The sequence below is a fragment of the Anabas testudineus genome, chromosome 18, assembly GCF_900324465.2.
Source record: "Anabas testudineus chromosome 18, fAnaTes1.2, whole genome shotgun sequence".
In the NCBI taxonomy this organism is placed as follows: domain Eukaryota; kingdom Metazoa; phylum Chordata; class Actinopteri; order Anabantiformes; family Anabantidae; genus Anabas; species Anabas testudineus.
Window position 1 is genome coordinate 21331104 of NC_046627.1, and position 19273 is coordinate 21350376.

Sequence of the window (19273 nt, forward strand, 5' to 3'; positions counted from 1 at the left end):
TACTTGTTGTGTTCCCTTATTCTAAAATGTGCTGTAAAGGCTACAGGTAAACCAGTGAATCATGGGACTAATAGAAATGTGTCAATCTGTCTTGGTTTAAATCTGAATTTATTTAGGAGCTGGAAGTGAAGTTTCCCTACGACAGTTTGAAAAAACAGTTTCATGTTTAATAGCAGCAGCAAATGAATTAGTCAATATAGTGAAGTCAGTGAAATGTGGGGAAAGTCTTGTTCTAACATTTCTATGTTTGTTTTTACATTGAACTAAACAGCAAATAGACCCAGAGCCTCACTGAGAGCAGACAGTGAAGTCATACCAGCAGGAGGCAGAGTGACACTGAGCTTCTCTGTGGACGAGTCTGAGGGCTGGAAATACTGGTTCAGACGTAACTCAGGGTCTTGGTCATCAGAGAACAGAGTTTCAGAAGGAGGCGTCTATTACTGCAGAGGAGGAAGAGGAAACCCAGTTGACTACACAGAGAACAGTAATGAAGTTACTATTAATAAAACAGGTGATATTATTTTTCTATTACTGTATTAATTAGTGATTCTCATCAGAATAAGACCTGAAAATATATTTTTGTAGATTTTAGGTGGGATGGTCTTTGTGTTTTTAGTGGACAGAGAGTAAAGAAGAGTGAGAGTCAGAGTTATCAGATGATACTTTCTCCTCCACTTGTTCTCCACAAAACTTCATGATAAAAGTTCATAAATGAGTCAAACTCTCATTTGACGTTTTATAAATCTGTGAATTATTGTTTATTGATTTGCTGATACAGCAGATATTAGATAGAAAACTGTTTCCATGTCAACAGTTTCCATCAGGCCCACTGTGACTCTGGATCCCAACTGGTCTCTGATCTACACTGGTGAAACAATCACTGTCAGATGTTGGATCCAGAACCATGAACGTACTCAGTGGACGTATGAATGGAGACCAACAAACCTGAACACATATCCAACACAAAGTGAATACAGGATCGACAGAGCTGCTGAGTCCCACAGTGGAGACTACAGTTGTCGGGGCAGACGAGACTATTTGTTAACAGAGTGGAGCAGAGTCATCAAACTGACTGTGTCACGTAAGTAGAACAATGAAGAAAATAATGAAAATGATCTATAATTTAATTTAAAACTTCTCTTTATGTTTACTACAAGAATAAATTTAAAGGGGGTTTGTTGTGTGGAAGGTTGTGACTCTCTGTTATGATGTGGTTTGGTTTTGGCTCATGAGGTAGATCAGATAGCTCTGATCATAGATCACTGTTAGACACTTTTTCTGGACTCAAGTCCAGGATCTCAGACAAGTCCAGTTTCCACAGAACAGCAATTTTGAGAGAAAACTGGTCACTGAACTTCAAGAGTTTTTATTTATTGGACTCAGTAGAACCTGAAAAAATCTGATGAGTAATACATGAGGCATATATAGTTAATCAAATCAAATCACAACAAATAAACAGGGAATATTGACATTTAGATTTTCCATAGTTAGACCATCTTAAATTTTCTAATACCTATTACAAGATTATTCAAGTTCAGATAAATTGAATTTAATGTTTCTCAGTAGACATAACATGTGGTGATACTGAGAAAACCTGTTCCCAACAGATAGACCCCAGTCTGTCCTCACTGTGTCTCCATCCTGGCTGAGTCCTGGAGCCTCAGTAACTCTGAAGTGTGAGGTTGAACATCCATCTGCAGGATGGAGGTTCTACTGGTATAAGACTGTTCCCAAACTGTCAGACAGACTCTACACATATGAGCTGCTACCTGGTAGTGACAGTGGCACTGAAGAGGATTCTTACATGGTTCATGGACAGACACACACAGCAGGATATGTGTGTAGAGCTGGAAGAGGAGAACCAGTGTTTTACACTGAACACAGCAAACCAACGTTTGTCTGGTCTGGAGGTCAGTTTGTTCCTTTGTTCCTTTCTTTTCATCTTTATCTTCCAGTTATTAGTCTGTGACCAACATGTAAAATCTATGTCAGCAAAGTAATGAACTTTGTAAAGCTGAAGAAATCTCCAGGTATCCTGTTGACTTATGATATTAATAAAAATGAGAAATCTTTTGAAGTTCTTGTTTAGCTCTGTATAAGTCACAACATGTGTGTGTACAACATGTTTTGTGTTTCAGATTTTCCTCCATCAGCGTCTCTCACTGTGAGTCCTGACAGAGTTCAACACTTCACCTCTGACTCTGTGTCTCTGAGCTGTGAAGGAAACTCTACTGAGTGGAGAGTGAGGAGGTTTCCTGAGGACAGTTACCTGTCCCCCTGTTCTGACTGGGGGACGATGACTGGATCAACATGTAACATTAGTGGACTGAACAGTTCTGCAGTGTACTGGTGTGAGTCTGGATCAGGACAGTTCACTAATTCAGTCAACATCACTGGACACGGTGAGTTTTCATCACTTTTATCTTGTACATTACTTATTTGATATTAATAATATGAGTTTTGGAGATATTTAGGACACAAATAGTAAACGAACCATTCGATTCTTTATCCTGTAAACTCAGTCTAGGAAGTTACAGTCTATGTTCTGGTTTCACACTGGCATCTGCGACTCTTGGCTGCAGGTTGAGGAGAGAAAATGTTGTTTCTAATGTGTTTTTCTATCAAAATGACAAACTCATCCAAAATGATACCAGAGTGGAGCTGATTATCTCTGCAGTGTTAAAGTCAGACCAAGGTTTTTATAGATGTTAAGTTCAAACTGTCACCGTTTCAGCCTGGCATCAGGCCAAGCTGAGGATTTCCCTCACTTCTCCACCTCACTCTCTCTGGACTCCGCCCACCAGCTCCTTCTCTCCCTCTGCTCACAGCAACCAGCTGAACATTGGACTCATCTGTGCCCACTTTCCCCTACAAAACTCTCCTCAGCCCTTTTCCCCTCTGTCAGCTCGTCATCACTCCCAACCTGTTTCCAGCTTGTTTTCCATGCCTGTTCCTGCCCGTCCTCCTCAGCCCTGTTTGCTTCCCCCTCTGAATTCTGGACATTAATACCTGTGTTTCCCGTGAGTGTTTTCCTGCCTTTGAGCAGTGGTTTTGCTTCGTACTTTGAGATCCTGATTTGTTACTTTGTTTTCAGCCATTTTGGTAGTTTTAAGTTGTTACTTTGTCCTCGTGTTTCTTCCTGGTTTTGTAGTGTCAATTGACACCCCCCTTAGTTTGCCTGTTTTTGTAGTTTTGCTAATAAGCTCCTGTTTCAGTTCAGACCTGCCTCATTTAGCGTTTGTGTCACAGTATAAGGAGGGGGTCCTTATACTGTGAAACAAACGCTAAATGTCTTTTCATTTATCATCTTTGTCCTGGATGAAAGTCTTGATACTAAGACTTGATGTGACTTTGATTTTCTGTTGTTGTAAAACACTCTGATTATACAGAAATAATACTTGTTATTTATTACAGTGACGTCTACGACTGAAAACTCCATTTCCTGTGTCACTGGTCGTTGGATTGGTTTGTGGCACTTTACTGATTTTTCTCCTGCTGCTGCTTTGTTGTTGCAGAAAGTCAAAAGGTGAAATGTTTGACTTCTTATATTTGATGACTGTTTACTGTAGCGACAATGGAGTCATTTTACATTTTGTATAAAATGTAGTAGAATATACTAAGTAATATCAAATGTTTTCACAGGTTCCTGCTTCATCAGGTTGGTACAACTCTCTCCTCTCTCATTGTGAACAGAACAACAGTACATTACATGTTCCTCATTCAGTCTAATCTATTTCTCATGTGTTGTGATCCTCCAGGTCTCAGAGAACCAATCAGAACTCTGCTACATGTCACATGACCAACCAGGATGAAACACAACACAACACATATGCTTCTCTTCTCCATGGTCATTTTTAATCCTGATGTATTATATGAATTGAATTTCAGGTATTCTGATGTAGAAAATTGCTAAATTTATATGATGCAATTTTTTTTTTTTTTTTTTTTTTTATATAATCAATTTTTTGTAGGTGATACTTCTGTTTACGAATCAATCAAAGGCTCTGAAAATGGTACAGTATATCAAATTTAAGTATTCAATGAGTATTTTATTTTAGTATTAATATTCATGGTTTTTAGGACCCGATTAATAGGCCAGACACAAATTAAAATGGTAAAAGGAGTCTAGAGACTTTTTCTTCAGAGACTGATAGAGAAACTAATTAAGGTTGCTTAAACTAAGCTGAAAAGAGGACAAACGGGAAGTAGCACAAAATAAAAGCTCAACAAAGGAAGTCAGAACAAGGAACATGATGCCAGAATTTTTTAACTCCTATTTTTTTTTTTATTATTATTTTTGATATCCGTATATCCTTGTTTGACTTATGTAAAACTTTAAATGTGTTTTTCATAAATGTCATATTTTTCACTCCCCCAAGTTAAAGTGAAAGAAGAAGAAAAACAAAGGTCATAGCTTAGGTCCACCTGCAGCTATTTTTGTTCAGCTGCTGCATGTGGTGACATCTTTGTGCAGGAGAAATTTGAGAAAATATCAAATTATTGTTGTTTGTAACTATTGTAACAAGTTTTCCTCTTCTGTATCATGAATTTACTATTTAAAACAGTAGAAATTAGTGTATTACCAGTGTAAATTGAACTTAGACTGTCAAATGATTTAAACACATTAATTTTGAACTTTATTTACAGGGAAATCAAGTCCTGCAGCAGAATATGAAAACGATTATTCTGAAGTCAAACCAGAATCATCCGTTGGTAATAATTTATATTGGAATTTATTTGTAATGATTTATGTGACGCATAATGAAATTGGTTGAAAGTGAATAGAAATCTGTTTTAATCTTGAATAACTAATTTCTTTGACTTGTTTTCCCTATAGATTAAAAAAGAGATCTGTGTCAACAAACAACTGCAAAAGGTGACAACATCAGAACAAAAAATACATCTGTGTTTGATAAGATTTGCAGGCTTCTGCTCCTGCAGACAAAGCCTGGAGGAGCAGAAGCTGAGATGTGACCAAATACTCTTACTACAGAATTATGTTAGGTCTTTGTTTTAGTTATTAAACAGTAGCATGTGTGGTTATGCTTCCTGGTGATTATTATTCTGATAAAGAAATGTCTGAGAGATTATGGTAGTGATTCCCAAGGCGTCTATTACTCCGTGTTTGATGAAATCATGAGCTGTGGGTTATTGAGACACCAAATCCCTGAAACCACTTGTGTCTGTAGTCACACTTCATTGTCAGTAGGTGCACATCATCAAACCAAAGCACACAAACTAAACCTGGAAAAGGGGAAAAACACTGATGGTGCAACAAACCACTTACGATCTAACATCGCTGTGTCTAATGACTACGTAAATACCCAAGATGAGATGTGAAATTAAAAACCATAAAAATGACACTACATCAAGTAAAACTGCTAGATTAAAGAATGTGGCATGACACCCCTGACTACAGTACACTACATCACTACAGAGGCCTCCTTACACACCTGCTTTCTCTGAGACTCTTTATAGAGATATAAAAGACACTGCTGTCTCGTGGGCCCTAACGTCCTCGAATTGGGGGACCTGGATAAGCATTTCTCAAACACAGTGTGAAACAATGCACTGAGTAGGAAAGAACATTGTGAAGCTTCACATCAAATTAAACAGCAGAACCTGGAATAAAAGACCATATAAACTTTTTATACATGCACCAAATATGGATTCTACAGCTGCATCATTTCAAAGGTATTCTCACCATAAGGTGCTTTATTTTTAGATTTTCTACAACACTTAACTTTTCTGCTGTTTTTATTTTGAGAGAGAAACTAGTACAAAAGTGGATGAAAATGGGAGGATAGTGAATTAAACAAGACATCCCCTACATCTTTTGACTTTGTTTCATTGTAATACAATTAGCACTACAGTTAAAGGCATATTTAGTTTATTCTTATTTTGTGGTCTAGTTTATTTACATATATATGTGCTCCAGTTTCCTGCATACAGGACAAAGTAAAGTATTTTTAGTGAGAAACCAAAGAGGTGTTGTTCTCAATATTATAATAGTGTACCCTCTAGCGAGCATCTCTGTGAAGAGTGTAGAGCACTGATACAAGATGCAAGACAGAGACATCTTAACATTGTATCACTATGTCTGTGCATATTACAGGAAAGAGGACAAGAAATAAATCAGACTGAGTCATCATTCAAGTTTGCTACAAAAACATCAACCTGGTTCAGATTTTGAGGAGGTGGGGGTGAGGTAGGGAGGAGACAGCAGCTGTCAGCAGTGCTCAGATGGAGATGCAGTGATCTAACTGATCTGCTGTGAGTAATGTAAACATTGATCAGGATCATCAGTGAGCTAATTATTGCACATATTGTCATAATGAGTTCACCTCCTCAGCTCAACAGAGTCTCTCACTTCATCTCTTGGACTCACTTTCATTTTGTGGTTTTCTGCACAATCACAAATGAATTAAAACAAATGAATGAAGAAACTAGAAACAGGTCTAAATGTCTTAGTAAGTACAAACGCACAAATGCCTCCATGTTGTATAAATGTCAGTTCAGCCATATCCTCTCTACCAGCAGATGTTACAAGATTCTTTCTTTCACCTCCCTCTCTCAGTCACACTCACCTCCCCCCTCTGCAAACCTTTGCTCTGTTTTCCTGCCTTCACTACCACATGACTTTGCTGCACAGATCACTAACAACTGGGAGTCATTTTGATCAATAAATGATTTTATTATATATTTCTTCACATTAGTTTTGTAATAAAGTGATTTTTTTTCAAAATGAAATGTTTATTTTATGACTAATATCAACTAGTGAACCAACATATTTACTCATGTTTCAGATCATGATGTCTACTAATAACAGAACGTCTGCTTAGTTTCCAGGTTGTTCTGAATCCTGATGAACCAGATTTTACTATAGGTGCAGCAAAGTGTATGTGAGTGGTACTATGGTGATTGTTGTCTAACTTTCTTGTTATTGACCTTTCTTCTTCCACTATGTGTTTTTATTCCATGCAGCACTATCATCATGTCACAATATCCTTCCTCACAATCAGCAGCAACAACCTCAGTTTTGAAATATGACAAAACAGGATCATTTTGATATGTACATGTTCATGACCATTATTAAAAGTGAGTTTATCTCACTGTATAGCTGCAGTATTCACATACTGAGGGAGGAACAGTTGTAGTCAGCTTTTGTTATTGAATGATGTACAACAGGTTTAAATATGTTTGTGTTTAGGGTTTTCACATAAAACAGAGACAATGCAACATCTGAATTAATTATTTTGATATACATATGTATGATACATTCACACACAAGATCTATTTACAAACACGCTCTTCAGACATACACAGACATCATTCACCACAATACAGGAAATATGAAGGGGGTGAGGGCAGTGAACACTACGCAGTATAACATGCACAAATTAACACACAATGTAAAATATATGTTACACTGTTTGAAAAATGAAATATAATATATAATAATAATTAATACAACAGTTTTATCTGATTTCGTGTTTGTTTTATTTAATTCTTTACCATTCTTCCTGTCTCTTCTTTTCAAACACAGTTCATATTAATAATTGCTGAGCAGGAAATGTGAACATGTTTTCACACGTTTTCTGTGGTCAAACTAAATACAGACATGTAAGTTTGATAAGTGACTTCTTTTTCACACAGTTCTCTCTTTTTAGATGCTTCAGTTTTCTCCTGATTCAAAGTGAACAGAGTTCTCAGTAACACAGAGACAGAGTCAGTATTAAATGTGACGATGTGATACTTGCTCTGGATGCTGAATATATTCTGTGAGTAAACGGCTTTCTCTGTTTAAATGATACAATTGACGGAAAATATTAATAATGAGAAGAGCAGAGAGTCAGGAGTTTGTCCAGTTTCTCAGTTTGGAGGACTGTGGTAACACTCTACTGGACTGCTTAGTTTTCTACATGTACATATATTCACAATCAGTGTATTCAGGCTGAGCTACCATCATGTACATATGTCAACTATGAGATTAGAAACTTGTGTGTATGTAAAGAGATTATGAGGAGATTTCAAATCGCTTATATTCTGTCATTCCATTTATTGAAAGTGTTTAAAGTGTTTTACCACCAGAGAAATGTGTCATGTTATTTTTAAGACAAGAAATTGTAGCTGAAAATCCAGATGAACTTTCTCTAGAACAGTTTAGATTAGTTTTTCTTTTTGTCAGTTTGATCATTTCTGATGACTCAGCAGGGAACACCTGTGGTGGAAAGTACATAAAGTGCAGTTACTCAAGTACTGGACACAGGTACAATATTGGGATACTTGTACTTAAATATAATATTTCTATTTCATGTTACTCCTACATCGACCAAAGTGGTTAGAATTAGCTCCATCTTTACCAGCTGCAACATTAGTGATGTTTCCCGATGGATGTATCAAGATATAATCCATTAATATGATATAATTCCGAATTGGGACATTTTGCATAAAGAGTACAAAAGATTCAATTCAATTCAATTCAGTTATATTTGTATTGTGCCAATCCACAACAGAAGTTGTCTCAAGGCAATTTACAGTGCAAGGTTTAAGACCTTACAGAGTATGATTATACAAAAAATGATATAGAAAACCCAACAATCCCATCTGAGCAGAGATATATTTGGTTTTTCTATTGTTTTTATCAATGACTTTAGAAACTTTCTTTACCAGTTTATTGCAGTTAATAACACAAATGTAAAATATGGTTGCCTTTTATTTCATTTTTTCACTGGGGTGTGTCCAGTGAACACACCCGTTCACCAGTTCCTATTCTATTGCTAAAGGGTCAGTTTCTAAAAAATAAAAATGAAGGATGTTCATGATTTTTTAAATGAAATTCTCAGAAATAAGGTTTTTAAAATGTTTCTCACCTCTAATCCTCTCAATAACTACATTTATAGTATAATAGAAGTATATTATAATGTGATCAGTGAAACGTTCAATCCAATAAATGAATCAGTACAGTCTTCATCACCACTTTATTAACAATGCATCATATGCTTTTTAAATTGACTATGTTTTTGTTGGTAGCAGATAAATAAACATGTGAATAAAGAGCTGTAGGTGGAAGTTAAGAGAGTTTCTGCGATTAAACCTGTAAAATCTGATATTTTTATAAATCTGGTTTAAAAGAGTAAAGGATTTTATTGTAGAACAAATCATATAGTTAATATTTACCTGTTTTACTGTAAATCTGAAGTTTTAGTCAATCTTAGAAAGTGGGAAGAGTAAATACATTAAACAGGAAATGTTTGTTCCTGTTTGTTTCTGACCTCAACACAAGTGAAAACTGTTGTTGATGTTTTAACCATGAAGATTTTAACCATGATGTCACTGAAACAGTTGTTGTTGTGTTTGAAATGTAGCTCAAGAAGTCATCTCTATCTCTAATGTTAAAATATATAGAAACTCCAGAAAACCAGTTCATCAGCATTTTCTGTATTTCTAGTACAAAGACTGTACAAGTCCCCATTTTTCCATCCTGTTATCTAAACACTCTACTAATAATGTTCATCACTCATTTTTATTGTTCATATAACAGATATTGTCAATATTTGTTCAAACAATAAGCTAAAATTTAAGGATTAAATCACATATGACTAGTGACTGTCAATATAAGTCCCCAAGCGTCCCAATAAATAAGTTAATAATACAGAACCATAGTCCATGAGGACAGGAGATACAGTAACTTGACTTTCTCTTCATTTGCTGCAGTTTGAAGAATTTCTCCCAGAGTCAGTGTTGGATGTGAGGATGGGACACACTTTTCTCTGTGTGCTGCAGTTTTTCTGTGAGTAAATCACTGATTGATGGAACAAATGAGAGAAAATGTTGTAGTGAGGAGAACAGAGGATCAGAGGTTTGTTCACTTTGAACAGAGCACACTTGTTATCAGCTTGGTTGTTTTGTAGGAAGGGTCTTTAGAGGACGACTGTGTTAAATCATCAGATACAGTTTGATGTGATTTTTACCACTGATCATTTGTTACATTTAGTCATTAATAAAAGTCCAGTTGTTTCCTGTGTTTTCCTCTTGATGTGCTAAGTTTCAGTTTTTATTTCAGTGCTGAACACAATCTTCTCCTCTGGACATGCTCAAGGTAAATGTACAGTCTTCTTATTATTTAATTCTTCTTCTTCTTTCGGCTTTTCCCATCAGGGGTCGCCACAGCGAATCATCCTTTTCCACCTAAATCTATCATGAACATCTTCTACCCTAACACTAGCCAACCTCATGTCCTCTGTTATAACATCCATATATCTCCTCCTTGGTCGTCCTCTTGTCCTCCTGCCTGGCAGCTCCATCTCCAACATCCTTCTACCAATATACTCACTATCCCTCCTCTGAACATGTCCAAACCATCTCAGTCTGGCCTCTCTGACTTTGTCGCTAACACAGACAACGTGAGCCGTCCCTCTGATGTACTCGTTCCTTATTCTGTCTAACCTGGTCACTCCTAAGGAGAACCTCAACATCTTCATCTCTGCTACCTCCATCTCAGCCTCTTGTCTCTTTCTCACTGCTACCGTCTCTAACCCATAGAGCAGAGCTGGTCTCACCACTGTCTTGTAGACCTTTCCTTTGAGTCTTGCTGACACTCTTTTGTCACACAACACTCCTGACACTTTCCTCCACCCGCTCCAACCTGCCTGCACTCTCCTCTTCACCTCTTTTCCACACTCTCCATCACACTGAACTGTTGACCCCAAGTACTTAAACTCCTGCCCCTTCTTCACCTCAGCCCCCTGTAACCTAACATTTCTACCTTGATCCCTCTCGTTCAGACACATGTATTCTGTCTTACTACAACTGACCTTCATGCCTCTTCTTTCCAGAGCAAACCTCCACCTTTCCAGCTGTTCCTCCACCTGCTCTCTACTCTCACTGCAAATCACAATGTCATCCGCAAACATCATTATCCAGGGAGATTCCTGTCTGACCTCATCTGTCAGCCTGTCCATCAGCATAGCAAACAAGAAGGGACTCAAAGCTGATCCTTGGTGTAGTCCCACCTCCACCTTGAACTCCTCTGTCTGACCTACAGCACATCTCACCACCGTCATACTTCTCTCATACATGTCCTGAACTACTCTGACGCCACTCCCGACAACCTCATACAGTACCACAGCTCCCTGTCATACGCCTTCTCTAAATCTACAAAGACACAATGCAGCTCCTTCTGACCATCTCTGTACTTTTCCATCAACATTCTCAAAGCAAAAATGGCATCAGTGGTGCTCTTACGGGGCATGAAACCATACTGCTGCTCACAAATCTCCACCTTCTTCCTAAGCCTGGCTTCCACTACTCTTTCCCACAGCTTCATTGTGTGGCTCAACAACTTTATTCCTCTATAGTTGCTGCAGTTCTGCGTGTCACCCTTGTTCTTAAAGATCAGAACCAGAACACTTCTCCTCCATTCCTCAGGCATCTTCTCACTCTCTAGAATCCTATTGAACAAACTGGTTAGAAACTCCACTGCTGTCTCTCCTAAGCACTTCCACACCTCCACAGGTACGTCATCAGGACACCCTTTCCACTCTTCATCCTTTTCAGAGCCTTCCTAACCTCATCCTTTCCAATCTCTTCTATTTCCTGCTTCACAACATCCACATCTTCCTCCCTTCTTTCCCTGTCATTTTCCTCGTTCATCAGCTCCTCAAAATACTCCTTCCATCTTTTCTGCACACTCTCCTGGGTTGTTAGTACCTTTCCATCTCTGTCCTTAATCACCCTTATCTGTTGCACATCCTTCCCATCTCTATCTCTCTGTCTGGCTAGCCTGTACAAGTCCTTCTCTCCTTCCTTCGTGTCTAACCTGTCACACAGCTCATCATAAGCTTTCTGTTTGGCCTTTGCCACCTCCCTCTTCACTCTACGCTGTGCTTCCTTGTACTTCTGTCTACTTTCCTCAGTCCTTTCTACATCCCACTTCCTTCTAGCCAACCTCTTCCTCTGGATGCATTCCTGTACTTCCTCATTCCACCACCAAGTGTCTTTACCTTCTTTCCTCTTTCCAGATGACACACCTAGCACCTTCCTACCTGTTTCCCTGATAATCTCTGCTGTAGTTTCCCAGTCATCTGGAAGCTCATCCTGACCACCAAGAACCTGTCTCAACGTCTGTCTGAATTCCTCACAAGTTTCTTCATTCTTCAACTTCCACCACTTGGTCTTCTTTTCTGTCTTCCCTCTCTTCTTCTTCCTGACCTCCAGAGTCATCTTACACACCACCATGCGGTGCTGTCTGGCTACACTCTCTCCTACCACCACTTTGCAGTCACTAACCTCTCTCAAATGCCCTCGTCTACATAGGATGTAGTCCACCTGCGTACTCCTACCTCCACTCTTGTATGTCACTCTATGTTCCTCTCGCTTCTGGAAGTAAGTGTTGACTACAGCCATTTCCATCGTCTTAGCAAAGTCCACCACCATCTGTCCTTCCAGATTCCTTTCCTTTACACCAAACCTGCCCATCACCTCCTCATCACCTCTGTTGCCCTCACCAACATGCCCATTGAAGTCTGCTCCAACAACAACTCTCTCTCCTCTGGGGATACTCTCTATGACCTCATCAAACTCACTCCAGAATCTCTCCTTCTCTTCTAACTCACAGCCAACCTGTGGCGCATACCCACTGACTACATTCACCATCACCCCTTCAATTTCTAGCTTTATGCTCATCACCCTGTCTGAGACTCTTTTCACCTCTAGAACACTGTTTACAAACTCCCCCTTCAGGATCACTCCTACCCCGTTTCTCTTCCTATCCACACCATGGTAGAACAGTTTGTATCCTCCTGCAATACTACGTGCCTTTCTGCCCTTCCACCTTGTCTCCTGCACACACAGTACATCTACCTTCCTTCTCTCCATCATGTCTGCCAGCTCTCTGCCTTTCCCTGTCATTGTGCCAACGTTAAGAGTCCCTATTCTCAGATCTATGCTCCTGCCTTTCCCCTTCTCTCTCTGCCCAGGAACCCTTCTGCCTCCCCTCTTTCTTTGACCAACAGTAGTCAAATTTCCACCGACACCCTGTAGATTAATAGCATCGGTGGCGGTCGTTGTTAACCCGGGCCTCGACCGATCCGGTATGAAAGTCTTGTGGATGATTCGCATGGTTATTTTGGCAATTTTTACGACGGATGCCCTTCCTGACGCAACCCTCTCTATTTATCCGGGCTTGGGACCGGCACAGAAATCACTGGCTTGTAACCCCTGTGGCTAGATTTTCTTCTTATTATTTAATTAATTATAATAAATCTTCCTCTGTGAGTAACATCACTTGTACTGTAAAACTTTATATTCATAATTTTGTAGTGTTATTTTTTTGTTTCTGTTGGTTTTAGATGCTGTTTTGACCCTTGATCCTAACTGGTCCAGTTTTTTTACTGGAGAGTCTGTGACCTTCATATGTGACATGAAGGAAGGAAAACACACTGATTGGGAATACAGATGGAGCAAAGATGAAAAGTCTGATCAGATCATGTCACATAAACACTACAAATATCAACCTCTATTAACAGAAGACAGTGGTCGATACCAGTGCTCTGGTTTCCACAGGAGCTTAAATCGTATAAAAAACAGTAACATCATCTCTTTAACTGTATCAGGTGAGTGATCAATGTTTTATCATCATGACCAACAGCTTTTATTTTGAAGCTCTGTTCATATATTTGAACTAGGTGTGAATATGTACAAGTTAAATGTGAACCACTGTATTTTGTTTTTGACTTTTCTCTCAGAATACATGATGTTAGCTGTTCCAAAACTCAGACACTGTAATCCAACATGACTGTATCATGATGTATGTGCTTTAGTGTACAGTGTCAGCTACAGAGGAGAATGTCTGAAGAAATACTTTTATAAAAAAAGGAAAAAGAAAAAGAAAGAACCTCTAAATAAACAGTTTAATTTAATATTTGTTGCCTTTTATGAAATATATCAAAACTAAAAAAAGAAATGCAAAACTGTAGAAAAGTAAAGAATTCAGAGTGATGTGGAAATGGTTTAAACACAGAGGGTGTTGTACGTTTTACAGATTTTACAATCTGTGCCATACAATCGGTACAATCTACCCCTTAAAGAAAAATAGTGATAGTAGTTCATATTTAGATTCAACCTACCAGTTTTATGATTTGTTTCTTTATTTTAAATTGAAACAGATAAACCCAAAGCCAAACTGACAGCAGGTCCAACAATCATACCAGTAGGAGGCAGAGTGACACTGAGCTGCTCTGTGGACGACTCTGATGGTTGGAAATATGACTGGTTCAGACGAAGCTCAAACTCTAATCATGCTCAGGTTTTTGGTGAAGAAAACAGAGATATCAGAGTCTCACAAGAAGGAGTCTACAGGTGCAGAGGAAGAAGAGGAGAACCAGTTTACTACACTGATAACAGTGATGAGGTCACTGTTGAGATAACTGGTGAGTTTAGTTCCTGTGTTTCTAATATTTCAACACATCTGTCAGGACATTTTACACCAATCAAGTTAATTCAACATATGTATTTGTAAAACCATCACACTGACTGTATCAGGTCAGTTTGATATTTTTATATATTCTTAAATACAGTACTTCACATTTACAATTAGAATTTGTAGTAGTTTTCTTTGTATTCATTGTATATAATATATAACACGACATTGAACTCTTGGAGATCACTTATTTGGTGTGTTAAATCATCAGATACAGTTTGATGTGATTTTTACCACTGATCATTTGTTACATTTAGTCATTAATGAAAGTCCAGTTGTTGCTGTGTTTTCCACTTGATGTGCTAAGTTTCAGTCTTTATTTCAGTGCTGAACACAATCTTCTCCTCTGGACATGCAAAAGATACATGTTCACTTCTCTTCCTTTTTTGGAATGAACTCTTCTTTTTATATTTAATTAATTACAATTGGTCTCTTTCTGTGAGTAACATCATTTGTACTTTAATACTTTATATTCATAATTTTGTAGTGTTATTTTTTTGTTTCTATTGGTTTTAGATGCTGTTTTGACCGTTGATCCTAACTGGTCCAGTTTTTTTACTGGAGAGTCTGTGACCTTCATATGTGACTTGAAGGAAGGAAAACACACTGACTGGGAATACAGATGGAGCAAAGATGAAAAGTCTGATCAGTTCATGTCACATAAACACTACAAATATCAAACTCTATTAACAGAAGACAGTGGTCGATACCAGTGCTCTGGTTTCCACAGGAGCTTAAATCGTATAAAAAACAGTTACATCATCTCTTTAATTGTATCAGGTGAGTCACCAGTGTTTTATCATCATGACCAGCAGCTTTTATTTTGAAGCTCTGTTCATATATTTGAACGAGGTGTGAATATGTACAAGTTAAATGTGAACCACTGTATTTTGTTTTTGACTTTTCTCTCAGAATACATGATGTTAGCTGTTCCAAAACTCAGACACTGTAATCCAACATGACTGTATCATGATGTATGTGCTTTAGTGTACAGTGTCAGATACAGAGGAGAATATCTGAAGAAATACTTTTTAAAAAAAAAAGAAAAAGAAACAAACTCTAAATAAACAGTTTAATTTGATATTTGTTGCCTTTTATGAAATATGTCAAAACTAAAAAAAGAAATGCAAAACTGTAGAAAAGTAAAGAATTCAGAGTGATGTGGAAATGGTTTAAACACAGAGGGTTTTGTATGTTTTACAGATTGTAAAACCCCTTAAAGAAAAATAGTAAACTGTGAGATTTAGTTAAAAAATAGAACTGACTGGACCTGAAAGTTTTTTTCATATTTAGATTCAAACCTACACATTTCATGATTTGTTTCTTTATTTTAAATTAAAACAGATAAACCGAAAGCCAAGCTGACAGCAGGTCCAACAATCATACCAGTTGGAGGCAGAGTGAACCTGAGCTGCTCTGTGGACGACTCTGATGGTTGGAAATATGACTGGTTCAGACGAACCTCAAACTCTAATGAAGCTCAGGTTGATGGTGAAGAAAACAGAGATATCAGAGTCTCACAAGGAGGAATCTACAGGTGCAGAGGAAGAAGAGGAAAACCAGTTTACTACACTGATTACAGTGATGAGGTCACTGTTGAGATAAGTGGTGAGTTTAGTTCCTGTGTTTCTAATATTTCAACACATCTGTCAGGACATTTTACACCAATCAAGTTAATTCAGATAATTCAATATTTCTCTTTGTGTCTCTCAGTTTCCACTTCTGTGTCTGTGACTCTACAACCTGACTGGTCTCAGATCTTCAGTGGAGAGAAGATCACTGTCAGATGTGAGATCCAGGGAGGTGGAGACACTGAGTGGGATTATGAATGGAAAACACCTCAGTCAACTTCACATCAGACACATGTTAATTACTGGACTCTCAGTGTTTCTGAGTCCAGCAGTGGAAACTACATGTGTAGGGGCAGAAACAGAAGAGACTCCTATTCTTCAACACAGTGGAGTAAAACCATCACACTAACTGTATCAGGTCAGTTTTATATTTTTATATATTCTGAAATACAACACTTCACATTTACAATTAGAATTTGTAGTAGTTTTCTTTGTATTCATTGTATATAATATATAACACCACATTGAACTCTTGAAGATCACTTACTTGTTGTGTTCCCTTCTTCTAAAATGTGCTGTAGATTTTCCCTGTTGGGTTGTTGTTTATTTAGGTTTGGATCAGTTTGGTGACTGACTGGTCATGATAAATTAGCTAAGATCGTTGAATGAGATATGTTGCATTTGTTTTTATATTTATATCTATATTTATTCAAACCTCCACAGGAGACAAACCAAAGCCACAGCTCAGTGCTGATGACAGAGTCATTCCAGTAGGGGGCAGTGTGACTCTGAGCTGCTCTGTGAATCCATCATCTGGTTGGAAATATTACTGGTACAGAGGAGATCAATCCTCTGAACTCCTGATCAGACATGATTATGTTTTCAAGTCAAATGGACAAATCAGTGTCTCACAGGAAGGACAGTACTGGTGCAGAGGTGGAAGAGGAGAACCAGTTTACTACTCCCAGTACAGTCAGTCAGTAAGAATTAACACACTGGGTGAGTTTGACAATTTGACTTAAATACACAACACAGGGTTTGATTGAACCTTTTGAGATCTTTTTTGTTGTTGTCAACAGTCTCAAACAGGGTGGTTGTGACTCTGAATCCCAACTGGTCTGAGATCTACCATGGAGAGATGATCACTGTCAGATGTGAGATTCAGGGAGGAGACACTGAGTGGGATTATGAATGGGAAACAACCAGCTCCATCAAACCTTCAAATCAAAATGAATTCAGTATTAGTTCTGCTTCTTCATCCCAGAGTGGAAACTACAGTTGTAAAGGCAGAAAGAAAAATGCTCAACATGAAACAACAGAGTGGAGTGATTTCATCAAACTGACAGTGAACAACAGTAAGTCAAGTTATATGTCATTCAAACTGAAAATGTTAATAATTCATAGAGATTTACACTCATTTATTTGGAAGATGATTTAATCTAAAATGACAAGTTACAAGTGAGGTACAAAGTCAACAAGAACAAATGTTTCAGTTTTGTTAATAAACATTTAGATTTTCCATAGTTAGACCATCTTAAAGTTTCTAACACCTATTACAAGATTATTCAAGTTCAGATAAATTGAATTTAATGTTTCACAGTAGACACACATAACATTTGTTGATACTGAGAAAACCTGTTTCCAACAGATAAACCCCAGTCTGTCCTCACTGTGTCTCCATCCTGGCTGAGTCCTGGAGCCTCAGTAACTCTGAAGTGTGAGGTTGAACATCCATCTGCAGGATGGAGGTTCTACTGGTATAAGACTGTTCCCAAACTGTCAGACAGACTCTACAGATATGAGCTGCTACCTGGTAGTGACAGTGGCACTGAAGAGGATTCTTACATGGTTCATGGACAGACACACACAGCAGGATATGTGTGTAGAGCTGGAAGAGGAGAACCAGTGTTTTACACTGAACACAGCAAACCAACGTTTGTCTGGTCTGGAGGTCAGTTTGTTCCTTTGTTCCTTTCTTTTCATCTTTATCTTCCAGTTATTAGTCTGTGACCAACATGTAAAATCTATGTCAGCAATGTAATGAACTTTGTAAAGCTGAAGAAATCTCCAGGTGTCCTGTTGACTTATGATATTAATAAAAATGAGAAATCTTTTGAAGTTCTTGTTTAGCTCTGTATAAGTCACAACATGTGTGTGTACAACATGTTTTGTGTTTCAGATTTTCCTCCATCAGCGTCTCTCACTGTGAGTCCTGACAGAGTTCAACACTTCACCTCTGACTCTGTGTCTCTGAGCTGTGAAGGAAACTCTACTGAGTGGAGAGTGAGGAGGTTTCCTGAGGACAGTTACCTGTCCCTCTGTTCTGACTGGGGGACGATGACTGGATCAACATGTAACATTAGTGGACTGAACAGTTCTGCAGTGTACTGGTGTGAATCTGGATCAGGACAGTTCACTAATTCAGTCAACATCACTGGACACAGTATGTTGAATTCTTTTCATTTCATTACTGTATTTTCAGCATCTTCTAAATGCAGTTATAGAATTTACTTCTTAGAACTGAGTTGTACACAGTGAAGTTTTTCAGAGTTTAGTTCATGACTCTGCTACATGGTACAGTAGATTAAATAACATGACATCGACAGACAAAAGTCTCATATCACAACTAATAATCTTGGTAGTTTGTCTTTACAGTTTTCTTTGTTGTTTTTTCTACTTTATAGTGTACTGTTCAAACAGCAGCTCCCTCTGGTGACCACATTTGGTGACACATCTGATCAGGGCTCAAATGATAAATGACACAGTATATTGATGTGTCCATATGTCCTGTTCTCTCTAGAGCTGCTGTAACAAGCTGTCGTTTGGCTTCATCCTAGTTGCAGCTTTACTCTTATTCTGTTTCCAAAGAGAGGACAGTTCCATACTGTCTCTTATCAATGGAGAAGATCAGGATTAGTCTGAAGATTTAGTGTCAGTCATCACAATTCAAGTCAAGTGTTGGATCATTTATTCCTAGAAACTGTAGAAAAGCTGTTTATGTGTCGAAAAGTAACTTATAGTTTGTAAGTATTAGATTAAATATCAGTAAATAAATGTCGCATCACTCTACGTCAGCTTCTTCTGCAGATGATCTCTGACTGAAACTTGTTACTGTTTGACTGTTTTCTAGATGCAGATATGATCCTGATGAGTCCTGTTCATCCTGTGACTGAGGGACAGTCTGTTTCTCTTGGCTGCAGATTGAAGACAGGACAAAAAC

At 38.0% G+C, this 19273-nt stretch overlaps 2 protein-coding genes across 3 annotated transcripts in view; both read left to right on the forward strand.

The window, feature by feature from the left end:
* The window catches only part of LOC113157408, a 98529-nt gene that overhangs the window by 65283 nt on the left and 13973 nt on the right, over positions 1-19273 (forward strand). The window lies entirely within an intron of this gene.
* The window catches only part of LOC113157775, a 136948-nt gene that overhangs the window by 52407 nt on the left and 65268 nt on the right, over positions 1-19273 (forward strand). The window contains exons 12-14 of the mRNA XM_033326554.1: positions 15827-16090; positions 16196-16464; positions 16972-16981. Of these exons, the coding sequence (XP_033182445.1) occupies positions 15827-16090; positions 16196-16464; positions 16972-16981 (543 nt within the window). The remainder of the gene's footprint in view (positions 1-15826; positions 16091-16195; positions 16465-16971; positions 16982-19273) is intronic.